This window comes from Engystomops pustulosus, chromosome 2 (assembly GCF_040894005.1).
Source record: "Engystomops pustulosus chromosome 2, aEngPut4.maternal, whole genome shotgun sequence".
Taxonomy (NCBI): Eukaryota; Metazoa; Chordata; class Amphibia; order Anura; family Leptodactylidae; genus Engystomops; species Engystomops pustulosus.
Genome location: NC_092412.1, coordinates 57,468,815 through 57,486,557, shown reverse-complemented (window position 1 = coordinate 57,486,557; position 17,743 = coordinate 57,468,815). Strand labels below are relative to the sequence as shown.

At 41.7% G+C, this 17,743-nt stretch overlaps 1 protein-coding gene across 2 annotated transcripts; it reads left to right on the top strand.

Moving 5' to 3' along the window:
• Positions 1–5,127: 5,127 nt before the first annotated feature.
• On the top strand, positions 5,128–17,305 carry TMEM106C (transmembrane protein 106C). Of its 2 annotated transcripts, none has more exons than XM_072134720.1 (8): positions 5,128–5,338; positions 8,119–8,333; positions 9,556–9,619; positions 12,054–12,213; positions 14,267–14,407; positions 14,995–15,044; positions 15,979–16,032; positions 16,874–17,305. In XM_072134720.1, the coding sequence occupies exons 2-8, from the start codon at positions 8,135–8,137 to the stop codon at positions 16,986–16,988; spliced, it is 783 nt and encodes a 260-aa protein (XP_071990821.1). In that variant the 5' UTR covers positions 5,128–5,338; positions 8,119–8,134; the 3' UTR covers positions 16,989–17,305. The 2 variants fall into 2 exon arrangements, with proteins under 2 accessions (XP_071990821.1, XP_071990823.1); XM_072134722.1 differs by lacking the exon at positions 5,128–5,338 and adding an exon at positions 6,787–6,874.
• Positions 17,306–17,743: the final 438 nt, after the last annotated feature.

Sequence of the window (17,743 nt, the reverse complement as noted above, 5' to 3'; positions counted from 1 at the left end):
ATAGAGGATACAGTTGAACATCACTCTGCTCAGCTGCCGACGCACTTGACTCATTTAAAATCAATGACTGATCGCCTGGAAGACCTCGAAAATAAGGGTCACAGGAATAACATACGGATTGGGGGTCTCCCCGAGATGATTGGGACACCTTCATTACACAAGTTGTTCCATTGCCTTTTAGACGTTCCCCTGAATACACCACTGGAACTTGACAGAACTCATGCTTTAGGCCCATATGTATAAAATCAAGGAAGACACCGTGGCCAAAGCCCATAGAGATGGAAATCTAAGCTCCCTGGGAACTGCAATCCATTTGCTCTCTGATCTCTAGAGACTCTACTGACAAAAAAGGCTCTTCAACCCCTCCTGGATTTGCTGTGGCTGAAAGAATTATAGTACAAGTGGGGGATTCCCTTTCGCCTGCAAATACGCCAGAATGGCCAATTAGTGGCCAACCTTTGCAGCGGCATTGGAGCTTCCGGAGGGCATCATCCCCTTCTCTCGCTATCAGTGGAACCAACCACCAAGACAACAGCTTAATCTGACCTCGAGAACACTCAGGTGATCTTCAGAATCCAGAATACGGGAGCCCTCCGCGGCCCCACCGATCTTATACCTAGCAGTGCCTGTTTGTTTAATCCCATGGGACATAAAGCCTCCACTCTACGCTAGAGGGTGAACTCTTCCTAGAGGCCTGCGACGGACGTTCATATAAATTCCCGCAGTTGAGTTTTACTATTGTACTCATATAGCTTGAATCAATAGCCCAGGTATTTTATGTCACATGCCCCCGTAGCTTACATCTATAGGTAGCTATTGATAATGTGCTGGTGGTGTTCCCCAACCCATCGGAGGTACGTTCTGTGGAAAGCCCGCACTCGACCGGGGTGTTGTGACCAGCCGGTCGGCTCGCAACTGATTACTATTTTACCCCACCCTAAAGTTTTGATTGTTTTGGTCGTGTTCTATACTTTCCTTGTTTGCTCATTATTTCCCTTTTTTCCCCCTTGGTTTTCTACGCTAACCACTCTCACTGTCTCTTCTCCTCCCACACCTCATTAATACCCTCCCAACCCAGTGTCTCCCTGGGTTTCTGTCTGGTCATACTCCCTCCCTGTGTCCGATCCCACGCCCATTCAGTGTCTCATGGAATGTATAAAAAGCAAGTCCATCTCCTCATGGAGAAGCACTTCTAAACTGGACATGTACCCCAATTTCGGTATCACTATTTTGTCACATAGTACCATAACACTAACCCTGAGGCACACTCTAAGGAGGTCTCCGGGGGGCCACATAGGTCATTGTCGCATACAGTTCTGGACACCCAGAACCCCAGGTCCTTAGGGGAGATACCTCTTCCTTAAACTGAAGATCCACACTATTATTTATACAGTGGTAAAATGTTACCTGCCCAATAAACAACCTGTTCCTGCCTGCCGTGCTATCCTAAGTGCACTGGTAGAATTTGCTGAGGGAGTAATTGTAATAGGGGGTGACCTTAATTTCCCAACAGACCCGAAACTGGATTCCTCCTCAAGTAGCAGTAGTGTCCACCTGGCATTCTGCACCCCACTGATAGGGACTCTTCCTTTTTCTCTTCTTCGCATAACTTGTATTGATGCTTTTTTGGATATTCACATGGCATTGGCATTGCATCCCTCCGTGATGATAGGCAATATAGTCTTAGCAGCTCATGCTCCTATATAGACCCAATATGTGCAGTGGTATTAAAATCCACTATAGATCGCTTCCTGACAGCACACTCTGGTGACTGAACGCCACTACCCTAGCAGTGAAAAATGCCCAAAAGATTTCTTTGGAGTGGGGAGGAGGGGGTATACTAGACATGGAACCCAGCTGAAGAAATAAAAGGCGTAACAAAGCATGCTTAGCTCCAGATCTCTTAGGGAAACACACAATAAAAGAGAAGCCTTACATAACCTCCTTGACAAGAAACATCTTAAGCACAGGACACAATTCTCTCAATATATGTATGAGCACTCAGACAGATGAAGACTGCTCAGAAACTGCTACCGCTTTGCATTGCGAAATATAAGACAAAGATTCAGATGCCCAACGTTAGGTTTACACATAAGCATACTTGGTGGTAGATTTCCTTTAAGTTATATTCAAAGATATAGGCCCGGAATGCTGCCCTCCATTATGCATGACGACCAAGTGGGCGTAACAAGCTGACCATGTTGGTCTCCTGGTCCAAAGCATTTTATCTATCGACGCAGAGAAGGAATTCGATAGGGTACACTGGGGCTTTATGCAAACAGCACTTAAACAGCTGGGCATAGGTACCAATTTCCTGAGTAAGTTCACTGCTTTATATACAAAGCCATCTGTATATGTTCTTCCTGTCTGATTCAATCCCCATACATATCGGCACTCAACAGGGTTTCCCGTTATTTCCTCTACTGTATGCTATCGTAATGGAGCATTTGCCTTGGCAATACGAAGGAATACCCACATTCAGGGATACCCATTGTAAGGCAACTTTATAAGCAGATGACCGGCTTCTATATGGGGCACATTTACTAAGGGCTGTGCGCCAGTTTTCTGTCGGACTTTGCACATTCTTTTAGGTAGAAACTGTTTGCACAGGTATTTAAGAAGTGTCTGCGCCATATTTGCACTGAAGGGGGTGTCCCAGTACTGAGTTGGACCAAGCACCAGATTTAACATGCAAAGTCCTATGTTGAAGGATACAAATGGGCTTTGACCCTTTAATGATTGCTCGATTGGCACTGAAAAAGGAAACGGTGGGTTGCAGCTGAACTACACTTTTCTGCGATATTTATCATGGGTCAAAACACCCGTGACTCAGACCTTGGACAATTGCTCGCACTACCCCTGCGATGCCATAAAAACATGGCATAAATGTCCTGTGATAATTCCTCACTCACCCTTCTTCTAGACAACCCTGGACTTATCCAGGACTATCTGTTCTTTACATGGCATGGTATTCTTAACATTTTCACTCTGGGGCCCTGCAAGGACTCTGTTTTATTATATGTTTATGACCACTATTTCTATGTTTCCTAACTCGGTTAATTGGGAAAACCTTAAATGAAAATATATTGAATATAAACTTTTATTTGCTGTTAATGGAAAAGTATAATACTGTTAATATTATGATCACACTCATTTATATTGTGGGCTCTCCTACCCCCTCATATTGTTGTCCCTGCTCCTTATCCTTTCCTTGTTTTAAATCAATTAAAAAAATAATACTTGCCTGTCCCTGTTCCCCTGCAGCTCTCCTCTTTTCATCTTCCTCTGTGATGTTGGCAGATGATAGCATTATCACTCCAGACATGCCGGAATCACAGCTACAGGAGAGCAAAGATGATCTAGAGAGACGATTGCTCCCTGATCATCATGATATTCAACTGTACCTGTGCCCAAGGGACACAGATAGACTTTAAGTCAGGACATCAATGACAGGGACAGAGCCAAATGGCGTTTGGGGCCCACCGGTGATTTACCCGACACCCGTGACCCAGTACGACCATGCTTAATACTATACAAAGGATTTTGGAAATTTCCGTGGAAAAATTGTCGTTTTGATGTCAAATGGTCTCAAGTAAATGTCCCCTTGTGGGACAAAGTACTTTAGAAAATGTTAAAAAAAAGGTTTGATTTTAAAAAAGTCTAAAGAAATGTATATTCTGGGAAAATATGCAAATACGTTTTCAAGAATGTGAAAAGGAAAACCACGCTTCTTTTGCTACCTTGTACGACAGCCCCATGATTTACCTGCTTAAAGGAAAACTCCCATTTGATTTGATGCATTATGAAGCAACAATACCTTGGGACTGCTGTAGCTCGATGCAGGATCATATCTTTGAGCTGAGTGGTTTTGCTGAAAAAATTATAACATTCAGGATCTTGGGAAAGCTGGGTCAGGCTGACACGAGCTTGTAATTACAAATGGAGGTTGGTCAAGACATGACTAATCAACCTGAGCTGGATCACTCATATAGCAGCTGGGGGATGGTGCGGCAATTGATTATTCTGCTTTCAGGCACACCCCAGGGATTACATCATCCTCTCCTGCAGTGAATATCTAATGTACTAGGAGAAAGGCTGAAGGAGCCATAGAAGCGACAGAGCTTCATTATCATAATGTTACATCTGTTTTATCAGCAATACCACTCAGTACAGGGATTAACCAAGATATGATCCTACATCAGTGCAGCTACAGCATTGTCAAGGTGTGTTTGCGTCACAATGTATCAAATGAAAAGGTAGGTTTCCTTTAAGATACATATTTGAAAAAAGGATTAATTGTGAATTTATGCAATTGAAAAAGGTGAATGGCAAGGATCCATGGCTTACAGTGAAAAATCGCTACAGCGGACTATGCACACTGCCATTTTGTCCCTCTTTGTCTTCCTGAAAAGTTGGGAGGAATATGCCGGAGTGTCCAATGCACGTACTATATCACAAAAAATGCCAAAAGGACAATTTAACCCTTTTTGTGCTAACTAAAATTTAACTTTTATTTTCTAAGTTTAAAATATTGGTAAGAGTACAATGGTGTTTTGGCTCAGTATTTTTGTTTTAAAATATATCAAGGAGTAGGGACCATGCCACTTGAAATTTTTATCTTTTTATCTCCTTAAGAGACTATTTCCTATACAAGGGTCTGCATATCGCTATTAGCCCAATATTCAGTAGTTTTTAGTGTTCACTCAGACCCTGTTCAGGGCACCTAGATAAATTGCTATTTCTTTCTTTGTTCTAAAGGTAATTATTAACCCATATTATCCTCTATATATTAAAATGGAGTTAACCCAGCTACAAACAGGTTCAATTATTTGTCTCAATGCGTGTACTCAACACTCAATATTACACCACAGTTTTAATTTCCTCAACACACATCTCTGCTGCATACTTAATACACAGAGTGAGGGGGATTTCTCAGAAGAGTCCGAGTTAAAACTGTTCTAGGTCCTAATGGAAACCAATCAGAGCTCAGCTTTCATTTTAGAAACTGTTGTGGAAAACTGAAAGCTGAGTTTTGATTAGTTACCATCGGAAACAAGAATCTCCCCCAGTAATGGTATGCTCTTCTTCCCCTCACACTGAGTCTTGCACAACACTCAAACAACAAACACAAGTGTAAGGCAGCTTGGCTCCTCCCACACACATGACTGATCACATGACCGTGACATCATCATAGGTCCTTTAGCTAAACCCAAGTACCTGTCTCGGGGTCACGTGATCACGCGCTTCCATACTCCCCGGGCTGTTACCCCGTTGTTGTGTAGTCCCGGATCCCTGTATATCCGGAGGAACACCCGCTATCCCTGTAGCTGGCCGGCAGGTAAGTAACAGCGGTCATGTGACCAGTGTGCGAGCTATGCAGAGCGCCCCTCTATGAGCAGTACTGCACTGTGTCTCCCCTATGTGGGGCTTTTATGTAACAGAACTCTCCTTACATGACCTCTCTGTTGCCAGACCCCTCTTACACCCTATACACTAGGGTCTTTGTAGCTGTAAAGGGCCGGGAGTTGTCTTCCGGTTAGGAGCACGTTCACACGTTACGCTGTGAATACGTTTTGAGGAGGTGAAACTCTTCCCCGAACACGCACGTGACAACACCATAACACTTGCGTTCAGTACACATCATAGCTACTTTTACTTCTGTGTTAGGGGAGCTGTTCCACCTGATGCGCTTGTAATGCGTTTCAGAACGTGTGAACATTGCCTGAGTACCTGACCATAAGTCCTACCCAGAGCTCTCCCTTTGAATGAATCAGCGCTGCCTTGATGGACTATGACTCCATTCACACCACACACACACATAAGCACCAGGTACAAAGATGAATTCCTGCCTGTGATTGAGACATAAAGCGCTCACATATCACAGTAATGTGCCTTTTATATCAGGTAGATGTACGCTAATGTATTATTATGTAGGGAGCCTCTCTGGTGCGGTAGCCTGAGATAAGTCCGATAAAGGTGCCGCTCACTAAGCTCTGTGCTCCACCTAAGTAAATGTATAACCTTTGCATCGCCTCCCTTATCTAGTCACCAGGAAAGGGATCAACCTCAGGCAGTCACGCTGTCTCTGAGGTCACTTCAACACGTGCTTGGTCCTAAAGGGACCTGATACAGTCCCTTTAAGGACACAGCCCTTTTCTGTGTTTGCTTTATTAACCCCTTTCAAAGTTCCCAATTTTTTTTTTTTTAAATTCTTATACAGAGCTGTGGGCAAAAAAATTGTACTTCCTAGCAATGGTATTTTAATATTCCATACTGTGTACTGGGAAGCTGGAAAAAAAATCTGGTGAAATTGGCCAAATAACACTTTTGCGCCATTTTCTTTTGGCCTTGTTTTTATGGTTTTCACTGCACGCTCCAAATGACACCCCTCCTTTAATCTTTGGGTCAGTACCGGGATACTAAATTTATATAGGATTTATTATTTCAGTTTCAGTAGAAATGCAAAAAATGTAAATCTTTTGTACAGAAATCAATTCTTCATGCGGCCGTATTATGAGGCGGATAACTTTCATATTTCGGTGTACAGAGCTGTGTAAGGTGTCATTTTTAGGAGACTGTACGGCCTTTTGATCACTTTTTATTATAATTGCAATATTTCAAAATTCGGGCTATTTTCCGTTACAGGGTTCACCGCCGGGTATTTTGATAGACACTGGACATTTTTCGTTTGTGACCTTCATGCACCTGCTGCCGCTCCATGATGTTGGGGAACGTCGGGGTGCAGCAACAGGTTAAAGGGAACAGGGAATCGGCTGAAATCGACCTAATACACCACTACCAGTATGTTGCCAAAAAGCTTAACATCTTCCAAATCAAGTTTCTTTCATGGTGGAATCACACAGAAAATTAACTTGTGAGCTGTAGATTTGGTATTATAAAATCATGGAGGGGAAGTGTCTAGCACTAAATGGAAGTTTTTCTTGCCTTAGGCCCCTTCCACACTAGCGAGTGTGATGCGATGAACTTGCGTCACACTCGCAACGCAAGCTGCCGGGAACGCACGGCCCGAACGCTGCACCGCGGGAGTGAACTCAGCATGTCAGTTCACTCCCGCGGTGCAGCGTTCGGGCCGTGCGTTCCCGGCAGCTTGCGTTGCGAGTGTGATGCGAGTTCATCGCATCACACTCGCTAGTGTGGAAGGGGCCTAAGACTACCATGGGATTGATGGCCATGTGTTCAGGGACTCCCTAACCGACTCACTGGAAATCTGGTGAATAATGTCCATCACAGCAGAGAATGTTCTGATTTTCTGGATGATTCCCTGACACTGGATGACAAAGCTACGTTTACACGTGGTGTTTACATTGCATTTTGAAACGCAATACAATAGCTGTTAAGAGATTTGCCTAATTACATTCCAGTTTACAGTTGCGTTTACAAAAGTGTTAACAAAACACTAACATTAATGTGATGTTAATGCATGTGTAAATGCCAATGTTAATAGCAATGTAATTAAGTAAATCTCGGCACCTTGGTTCTTGCATTGAGTTTCAAAACGCAATGTAAACGCCATGTCTGAACACAGCCTGAAAGGAACATCATCTGGAAGGCGTTATTTTGCTTCTCGATATGCTAGCAGTGGTTTAATGGGTAATTTTCTGCTGACAGGTTCTCCTTAAGCTTGTAGTACAACACTATTTCCTGTGCGCTCCACATATAGTAAATCACCGGAAATTCAAATGATATTTCTTTTGCAGAATATAGTCCTAGCTCTCTGGGACAGCTTTATCACAGCTGTAGGACTCCTTGTCAGACACTGCCCTCTGCATATAGCCTGTATCTATAAGTGGATCGCATATTGAGCAGTAGGATCAGAATAGGAGGACACCTTCCACAAGGATTGTTGCTGTTCATATGGATTGAGAAAGGATCCTGTACAGACCCAGTATATTTCTGTATACATAATTTTAACTTCTGAAAAAGTTATTTTGTTGGAGCTCTTCTTTGCGATATAAATCCGTCCCACCAGGTGTTTTGTTGTTTCTTTGTCTGCAATATGCTGACTCGGCATAGCTATTGTTACTCTACTTTATGGACGCGATTCGCGGTTTTCATTTTACACTTATTTTTGAGCGTCTTTTCTACCTTTCTGAACAGATGCTGAACGCAAAATATGGGGTCAGTTATGTCTGCCTACGCTGGTCTTGTAACCTCCCCGAAGCCAAATAGCTGCTCACATGTGGAGGATGATGACGATTTGTTGGATGGGAAGGACAGAGAAGAAGATATTGCTCAATTTCCTTATGTCGAGTTTACAGGACGGGACAGCATTACTTGCCCATCTTGCCAGGGGACCGGATGCATTCCGACAGGTAGATGCACAATCTCCACTACAAGGTTACTTGTAAGAAGTATATATGTGCAGTATAATCTATTAGGTCATCAAGTTTAATACAGCCTCTTTACCTCAGGCCCATGTATAATATATACTCCTATGAGGTACATCAGACAAAACCTTTAATTTTTTGCCCCTTTCATATCCATGCTTTCATTAAAATTTTTGAGTTAGGGCTAAACACATGCCTGACAATGAATTCCGTGTGGCGGCTGGATTTCAGGGACCGAACACTGTGCCGACTCGAAGTATCATAGTTGTATATGGTGCAATGATTTCCTGCATCCCATCGAGAACGGCAGCCTTCATGGTTCTACGGGGAAACCTATATATCCTGGTGTTCGGTCTGTGAAATCCGCCCACCACATTTTGGTTTTGGAGATTTTGTAAAGTGAATCTACATCATGTTTATATGATATATATTCAGATCTGTGGCTTCCCAGCGACTGTAAAACTACAACTCCCAGCATGCGCTTCAACTTCAGAGTCAGCCATAGATGATTAGAGCGGTTATTTAAGATTAGAAAAACATGGCTGTTCTCTTCCAGAAACGGCGCCACCACGGTTCACAGGTCTTGTGTAGAATTCCTCTTCACATGAGTGTAGCAGAGCCTCTGTACCAGGCACAGCCTATGGGCAGGGTGCTGCTATGTCTGGAAGTTACCCGATTTGTATTTTTAATTCTGGGGCAACTCATTAAAAAGTATTTTTCTATCAAATTGAATTACTCTATTAATACAAAATTCTGCCATTTTGTAATCAACATTATTTAAATTCTATACCTAATTAGCAGTTCGTCAGTGAGAACTTACCTCCATAGATGTATATACTAACATAGTTATGTTAATAAGGTGTTAATCTTATTCTACAAGTTGACACACACTTGCATCAGTTCCCAATATGGTTTTGATGAATGAACCATTATAATGTTAGAATTACTATGTGTTCATAGTCTTACACAAAACCGCAGTTGTTAAATGTTATGTAACTTTCTCTCCGGGGCTTGGTGTCCTATCTAAGGTGTCTTACAGGTGAGTAGGTGATCCTAGTCTTTGTTGTACACAGACCCATTGTATTCTGTGTGTATTCAAGCAAATGTTTGTTTTCATTTACTGTTTTCCTGTTTATTTTACTCTACTATCTTGATTTTTTTTTGAATAGTTTTAAACTTAAGCATTGTGTTTGATGTTTGTTTATAGAGCAAGTAAATGAGTTGGTTGCACTAATACCATACAGCGACCAGAGGCTGCAGCCCCAGAGAACGTAAGTGTGATAGATTTTGAGCATTCTTGTGTATTTTTATTCTGTGTATTCTACCAAAAGAGGAAGTATTGTTAACATATAAGACTATAGTGTAATGAAATATGTATATAATCCAATGATCAGAGTGGCTGCTATATTATTGAAATGCTTCATGCTTGTGTCCTGATTGATTCTGCTGGTGGTAAATGGGAATTCTGGTTCTGGTGGATAAAACACTTCCATTCCAGGGATAGATAAGAGTTTGCTGCAGAACATCCGCTGCACATTCCACTCTAGAGATGTTCACAAGACCAACAATTTAAGCTGTGGTCGTGTGTCTTGGCCTGGCCAGATTTCATAGAGCATCCACAGAGAAGATGATGGGACTCCCTGCTTCTCCTCAAAGCATGATCACTGAACTGGGATGCTGTTAGTTTTGCAAGGAATGAGGAAATCTTTGCACCATATATCACTAGCTGTATAGAGTCCCATTCTTCTCTGTAGTTGGTCCAACCAACCAATGCATGGACTGTTTTCTGTGGACTGAACTTGTTGCATGCTGCCAGCCTTGGTCCAGTGATCTCATTACTGCAGAAGAGAATGAAAAGTTATACAAGTTTCTAAATAAAAATGTTATTTCCGTGTTTTCAAGACCTCTTTTAGTATTCAATTAAAAGACAGCTTAAAGGGGTTGGCCACTTTACCTCGTGTTTTTGTATAGTAGTATATAGCCTGCCTGCCAGCCCCAGTAGACCTGGAGCTGGCACCCGCATACATGAAGATAGAAGGGGAGCTGCAGTTTATTTTTTTATATACCCGAGTATAAGCCAAGTGGGGAGTTTTCAGCACAAAAATTGTGCTTGAAAACTCTGCTTATACTCGAGAATATACAATAATTTACCAATATACATCCCTATTAATGTATTAACCCTAGTAATAGTTCTGCACTGCTTTCTTGATACGTAAACTGAACCCTCCTGTCTTTTACCTCATCAGCCAGACATCCCTGTCACAAAATGGCTTCAGATAAAGGGTCAAGTGATTTTATGATCAGTAACGTCTGGCTTAGGCTACATGCACACGGCACTGCGCGGGGTATGGAGGAGGAGGTGAGCGCTGCTCAACTCTGTCCCTCTCAATAGGAACATATGGTCGCACAGCGCCACAACACGGGAAGAGATAGGACGTGTCCTATCTTTTCCCGGGCTATGGAGCGGTACGGTGCCGCATGTGTGCCGTGCCGTGCCGTGCCGTATGGTTGCCCATAGAAGTGTATGGGGGACGTATATGGCCCGTATATACGTCCCCCATACATGTGTGTTAATGTAGCCTTTTGTGGTAAGACAGGAGGCTTCACTTTACATATCAATGAAGCCATGCAGAACTTTTAATACATGTATATTAGTAAAGTGCCTATTATTATTAACGAAGTAAAGGCACATAGACCAACCCCTTCAAGCTACTAAAGTGGCCCAAACCATGGTCAGGTCTGACACAGTTTTTGGAAGAAAGCAGCCTTTTTTTTTTTTTTTTTTTTTTTTTTAAACCTCCGGACAATCCCTTTAAATGAATCTGTTACAAAGCTAATAGGACTAAATTAACATCCGTTTTCCTTTTTTTTTTGTAAATGAGCTGAAAAGAGTTGCATTGTACTTTGGATAAGGCTTACTAAGAGGCTGGAGTGGGAGCGTTGCGTTAGATATTCCTATCTTGGACTCTATAGCATCTTAAACCATGGTTTCAATTTTAAAGATGAGTATCTAATATTTTGCAACACCCCAACAGCGCTGCAGAGCGTGTACTACAGGCAGTGAGGTCCATTGACGTCTCTACAGTTTTCTTCTGCTCCTGCGCTAATCGCAGTGGTGTAAAAGCTGGTGTCCCTTTAAATACATCCAGAGAGTAGAAAGTTGGCCTGGTCATGATGATCATGCAGGAAAAAGCTCATATAACTTTCAGCTGTATGTGGAAGAGATGACGACTAGGGTGATGTCACACGTTCAGTTTTTCAGATGCAGTTTTTGATGCCCAAACCAGGAATGGAGTAAAAGTAGGAGGAGGAGCAGCACCTTCAAATTATTTGTCTCACCCATTATGATCCACACCTGCTTTTGGCTTCAAAAACTGCATCTGAAAAACAGAACGTATGGACGCACCCTTAGAAAGTTTTTTTTTTTTTTTTTTTTTTCCTTGAACTCAATTTGCAGTCTTGAAATCTGTAACATAAAATGGTAGAACACAAAAAAATAAGCTTTTTTTTGGTGTAGTTTGGTTTAATTTCTTTCCCAACTATTTTGCACTGCACAACAAACCCTTTTGTTAACCCCCTCCCCCCCCCCCATTCAGCACCATGGAATTATTGCTACTCTATAAATAATATTTAATCAAATGTTTACTTGAACACATTTCTATTAATTTATTTATTTATTTTTTTTTTTTATTTTTTTCTATACAGGAAACTTTATGTAGTTCTCTCGGTTATTCTCTGCCTCCTGATATGCAGTTTGGTTGTGTTTTTCCTGTTTCCACGCACTGTTCTCGTGAAAGATGGTGGCATCAGAATGGTGCATGTGTGGTTTGATAAGGAAAACAACATTGTGAACCTTGCAATGACGGTACGTATACAGCTTGTACCCTTAAGCAACTCCCTGATCAGAAATAAACATTTGGTCTTGCATCTAAGCTTGCCTTTCTTGTAAGAAAAAAAAAAAATTCTGTGACCAAAATCTATGACCTCAGATATAACTGCTAGTTTTTGTGTTTTCATTTTTTACACCCCACCTTCAAAAAGCCTTTATTTTGTCCATTGACAGCTTTATGGGGGTTTGTTTTTTCTGCTTGAAAACTTGTACTTCTTCCCAGGATGAGTATTTAACCCCTTAACCACCAGGCACGTTTTTGTTTTACTTAGACCCAAGGCTGTCATGGAGATAGATTGTTACTCCCCGTTGACGTTAAGGGGAGCGACGATATCGGCCAACATGGCTCTGCATTGCTTCCTTCTTCCCTTGCCTTTCCTTGGAGCTCTTATGTCATCAAACTATAATCCATCAAAATGTCATAGTAATGTAGTACTTTCTTGGGACAAGGACTATGATGCATGTGCCCTGCTATAGACATAGGTTGTCATATAGCAGTGATGGCGAACCTTTTAGAGACTGAGTGCCCAAACTACAACCAAAATCCACTTATTTACCATGAAGTGCCAACATGGCATTTTAAGCAGTAACTTACTGTTACCTGTTCTTCCACTTCTTTCAATTGTATCGGCCGCCTGAGGCCACCAATACAGTTGAAAGAAGGAGGGCAAATTCAGACTATAGTTGTAGCTTCTCTCCAGGGTCTCTCTGTACAGGAAGAATAGTGGGTCCAGCAAGATGACCTCCAAAGATAATGTAGTTCTATTTACACCTTCTCACTTTTTAAGCAGTTCCAAACAGAGCAGCATCTCTTAAATTGCCTAGGACTGCTGGAAGATATGATAGATTTGGTTCTGTTTGGTGAACTCTGTCCTGGGGTGAAGGCCTGAGTGCCCACAGAAAGTGCTCTGAGTGCCACCTCTGGCACCTGCGCCATAGGTTCGCCACCACTGTCATATAAGATTCATGTTATAGCATACCCTGTCTATCTCTGCGTGCGTTATGGCCCCATTTGCTGACAGAGCTCTATACATAATGGAGCAGTCGCTGTGCCCCATTTTTTTTTTAATCGATATTAATCTGCTCTTAAAGGGGTTTTCCCACTAAACAAGTTAGGACCGATCCTGTGTATAACTTATTTCGTAGGAAACCCCCTTTAATGCTTGCATTTGGTGAGACTTGTAAGCTACAACCTATTTGTAAACCAATCTTGATAAACCGAGCTTGTATATACAGGCAGTCCCCGGGTTACATACAAGATAGGGTCTGGAGGATTGTTCTTAAGTTGAATTTGTATGTAAGTCGAAACTGTATATTTTATAATGGAAGTTCTAGACAATTTTTTTTTCTTTTGCCCCAGTGACAATTGGAGTTTCAAAATTTTTGGTGTAATTGGACCAAGAATTATCAATAAAGCTTCATTACAGACATCTTACAGCTGATCATTGCAGTCTGGGACTATAGTAAAGCATCCAGAGAGCTTCACCAGAGGTCACAGTGGGCAGAGGGGTCCGTCTGTAACTATGGGTTGTCTGTAAGTCGGGTGTCCTTAAGTAGGGGACCGCCTGTATTAATGAACCTAGCCCATTGCCCAAGGGGAAGGTGCTGGCACACCATGTAGATGGCATGATGCCAGCATTAATAAATGTCTCTGTGCAATAACTACGTCATTGTGCACATGACATTGTGCGTCTTGTCTGGAGGACCTCTATATCCAGAAGCACTTTTGATTAGGAGAATTTTCCTACGCATTTTACCATCATGCTATAGGTTTAATGAGGGTCCTTGAGTTTTTATTTTTTTTGTCTTTGAAAATATAACCAGACTCCCGCAGCTTTCTAAAATGAGCCCTTCAGGGATTGAAGTGGACGTAAAGTGCTGCAATGTAAAAGCACACATGCTATCTCTGTGCCCGTCGGCACAACTGGTAAACAACGGTAGATGGAGCGTTTGCTATAAAGCTTACAAAATAGAATCTGTAGGATTGTGCTGTAATGTTTTATAGACTTGACTTTTCTCTCTATTACAGAGCACCCTACAGATAACCAATTCCAACTTCTATTCCATCTCTGTGGACAGCCTAATAAGCCAAGTACAATACATGAACACAGTCATTGGGACTCAGCAGCAGACAAATGTGTCTGTCATCCAACCGCTCAGCGAGAAACTGGTACAATTAATACATTTATCTTGTTCACCATATATATATTATACCCAAGTATGAAAACTAATACTGGATGTGGGACTATTCTCTATGGGCCCCATGTTTCATCCATTTTTTCTTGAACTTTAAACTACATATTTTTCTATGGTGGGTATGTATAATGTGCCAGCGCTTGTACACCAGCTGAGGATACATCAGGAAGCTCCGGCCTCCTGACTAATCCAGCAGGTTGCTTGCATGGCATAGAATTGCTTGCCAGGTCCTGCATGGCATAGAATTGCGCTCTTAACATGCAATTGTTCAGTCTTTAATGTTCGCAGTCTATAGCGAGTGTTCAGACACAGGGCAGGAATGCCCCTAGCCGCCCCACTACACTGTTGGCCATGCCCCCTTCACACCGCTCCATGCCCACTTGGTGTGGAGGCGGCGTAAATAGGGAAATAATCGTAATTACTGGCGCTGCAATAGTAAATGAGATTATTTTAGGGCTTGTATGCCCAAAAACAGGCATACAAGCTCTGATAAATCTTCCCCTATATGTTTGTGCTGTATATGTTTTCTGGTGTATATAATGCTAACCTTTTATATTTTAGGTAAATTTCACGGTCAAGTTGGAGTTAGGTGGAATCCTGTCTTATTTATAGTAAGTCTGTGACCTGTTTTAACAGTTTAATATAGAAAACAAGCTGCAATATTTCCATTAATATGTCAAAGTTAACTAGTAATAAAGAAAAGGGCTTGTATAAAATGATAGGAACACATTCAAATTTAAATATACCGCCACTTAAAATGTAAAACAATGTACAGAGAAAGTAAAGCAGAAACAACTACAATAAGCCGGTATAATTGTAGAAGATAGAAATGAGAAGAATTCAAGTGGTTTCCTTTGGTGATTTTGGTGTATGTCAGCCAGTCCAGCAATTGTTCGGTAAAAAAAAGGAGTGCACTGGTGAACATTTTATATTACAACTCTACAGTGTAAGTTTTTGAATTTTATTTATTTCTTTTTAACATGGTCTCCCACACTAAAAGGTTGTTGGTGACTATAGTACTGATCATATAAAAGCATTGATTAATATATTAAGTGGCTATCTGCTCTTCTAGGTCTAGAGATTCAAGAATTCTTGCTGCTAAAGTCAGAGATCTTCACTCTCCTTGTAGCACATCTCCACACTGTGCACCTAAAATTACCACAGTTACTACCAGTTTAGTAGCCCCCTCACAATACACCTGAATATATAATTAGATGTTGTGTTAGCAACCAGTGACTATACTCAAAAAAGGAGGTTTGAATAGGAATAAAACGCAGTGGATAAAATTGAGTGCAGGGGCAGTGGACGCTGTAACCCATACTTTGCCTGCATGGACGTACACTTACACTGTTTCACTGTTAAGACTGTTACAGCCTTTTTCTTCAGAAAAATAGTAGAATTTCTTAATGTAGCATATTATAAAAAATGTTAGGCAACGTTATAATGTGTTTTTTTTTTTGTTTTTTAATACTCTGCCTAATTATACAAGTATAATTCCGCTTGACGGAAGTAATTTGGGATTAAAGTCTTTTTGTTTTATTTCAGTAACTTCTGCACACTGACCTCTGTTAAAGTGCACAACATTGTTGTTTTTGTACGGTATGTACCTAATTTTATTTTCATGTAATATATATCTCTATCCGTGTATGAAATCTTATCTTGCATCTTGCCGCCGCCACTGTTGGCTGTGGGCACCAGATTCAGTGCACCTAGGTGTCATCAGTGCACCCAATTCACTGTAGAGCTTCTGCCTAAGCACAAGTGATCAGACCAGTTGTACAATTTAGCCCATAACTCACCTTTATTCTCATTGTTTAGGATATACTGATATACTAGAGTATAGGCAGATCCGAGTATAAGCCGAGACCCCCAATTTTACCACCAAAACTGGGAAAACCTATTGACTCGAGTATAAGCCGAGGGTGGGAAATGCATTGGTCACAGCCCCCCCCCCCCCAGTTTACAGCCAGCCTGCCCCCTGTAGTATACAGCCAGCCCAGCCCTTAAAAAGCCAAAAAAGCTTACATACTCACCTTCCGGCGGCCCACGATGCGCAGCGCTGCTCCCCTTCTGGCTTCTCGGCTCCTCTTCTTTCTTCTGTAACAGGCGGCAGGACACAGCCACGATATCTCACAACCAGCAGGCGCATAGTATGATGGCAGCGTCATACTATGCGCCTGCTGGCTGTGAGATATCGTGGCTGCGTCCTGCCGCCTGTTACAGAAGAAAGAAGAGGAGCCGAGAAGCCAGAAGGGGAGCAGCGCTGCGCATCGTGGGCCGCCAGAGGGTACGAATGTAAGTTGTTTTTTTTTTTTTAAGTATTGACTCGTGTATAAACCGAGTTGAGGTTTTTCAGCACGTTTTTTGTGCTGAAAAACTCGGCTTATACGCGAGTATATACGGTAATAGGATGTCTAACTTGTTACCCTCTCTCTTGTAGAACATCCGTGAAATTTTCTTATGTTGGACACACGTCACAGAGCTCCTTGGAAACTTACCAATATATCGATTGTGGTGCAAATTCGACGGTACTAATCGACCACCATGCTTTATAACCTTGCAGAAGCATCACCAGCAATATTTTGTCCCTGTGAGTCATCCACAGAAATGATGAAGCTGTGACTGCACCAGCTTGGCACACGTTTACATTACAGAGTACTGTTATCTGCACTGGCGCTTTGTTTGGGGCATGCCGTGTTTTTGCGTATTCACTGGATGTTGGTGAAGAGAATTGATCACTATTTTCTGAGTGGCATTACTTTTATTGCACTGGTGTGTGCCCACCCCTTTCCTGCTGTGTACTATATTTTAATCTTATGTAAAAAAAAATGTTTTCTAGTAATTAAAGACAAGAATATTCACAATTTTAAAATGTATTTTATTAACTCCTACTTCTCGTATCACAGTGTTTCGTACCATAAATAGCACAATATATCCCAAGCAAAATAACAAAAATGTATAAACAGCAAAAGACTTTGTTTGCAGGAAGCTTTATGTAGCTCACGTGCCCAGTCAGTCTTTCTGGTCTTAACCATTGTTCTGCTTTCAGTCCTTTAAAGGAGTTGTCTTGCATTTATAAAAATGTATCCAAATTCAGGGATTGGATGAAAAAACTATAACGATTCTGCTTGAGCGTAACTTGTACGCACTTGTCTCTACCAAGCAGCAGCAATACAGCAGTAGCAAAGGATTTGTGTATTTGTTTTTACCACTTATCTTATACATCTTCACCAATCCCGTTTCATATATTCATACACTGTTTTATATTAGGTTGGTTTACAGCTACTTTATGGTGCAAGGGAACAAATTC

What these genes read in the sequence shown, in the direction of transcription:
- TMEM106C (XM_072134720.1), top strand. Translation starts at nt 8,135, where the DNA reads ATGGGGTCAGTTATGTCTGCCTACGCTGGTCTTGTAACCTCCCCGAAG. An exon ending in AGGCTGCAGCCCCAGAGAAC is followed by an intron (nt 9,620 to 12,053) that starts GTAAGTGTGATA and finishes TTTTCTATACAG; the next exon opens with GAAACTTTATGTAGTTCTCT. An exon ending in TTGTGAACCTTGCAATGACG is followed by an intron (nt 12,214 to 14,266) that starts GTACGTATACAG and finishes TCTCTATTACAG; the next exon opens with AGCACCCTACAGATAACCAA.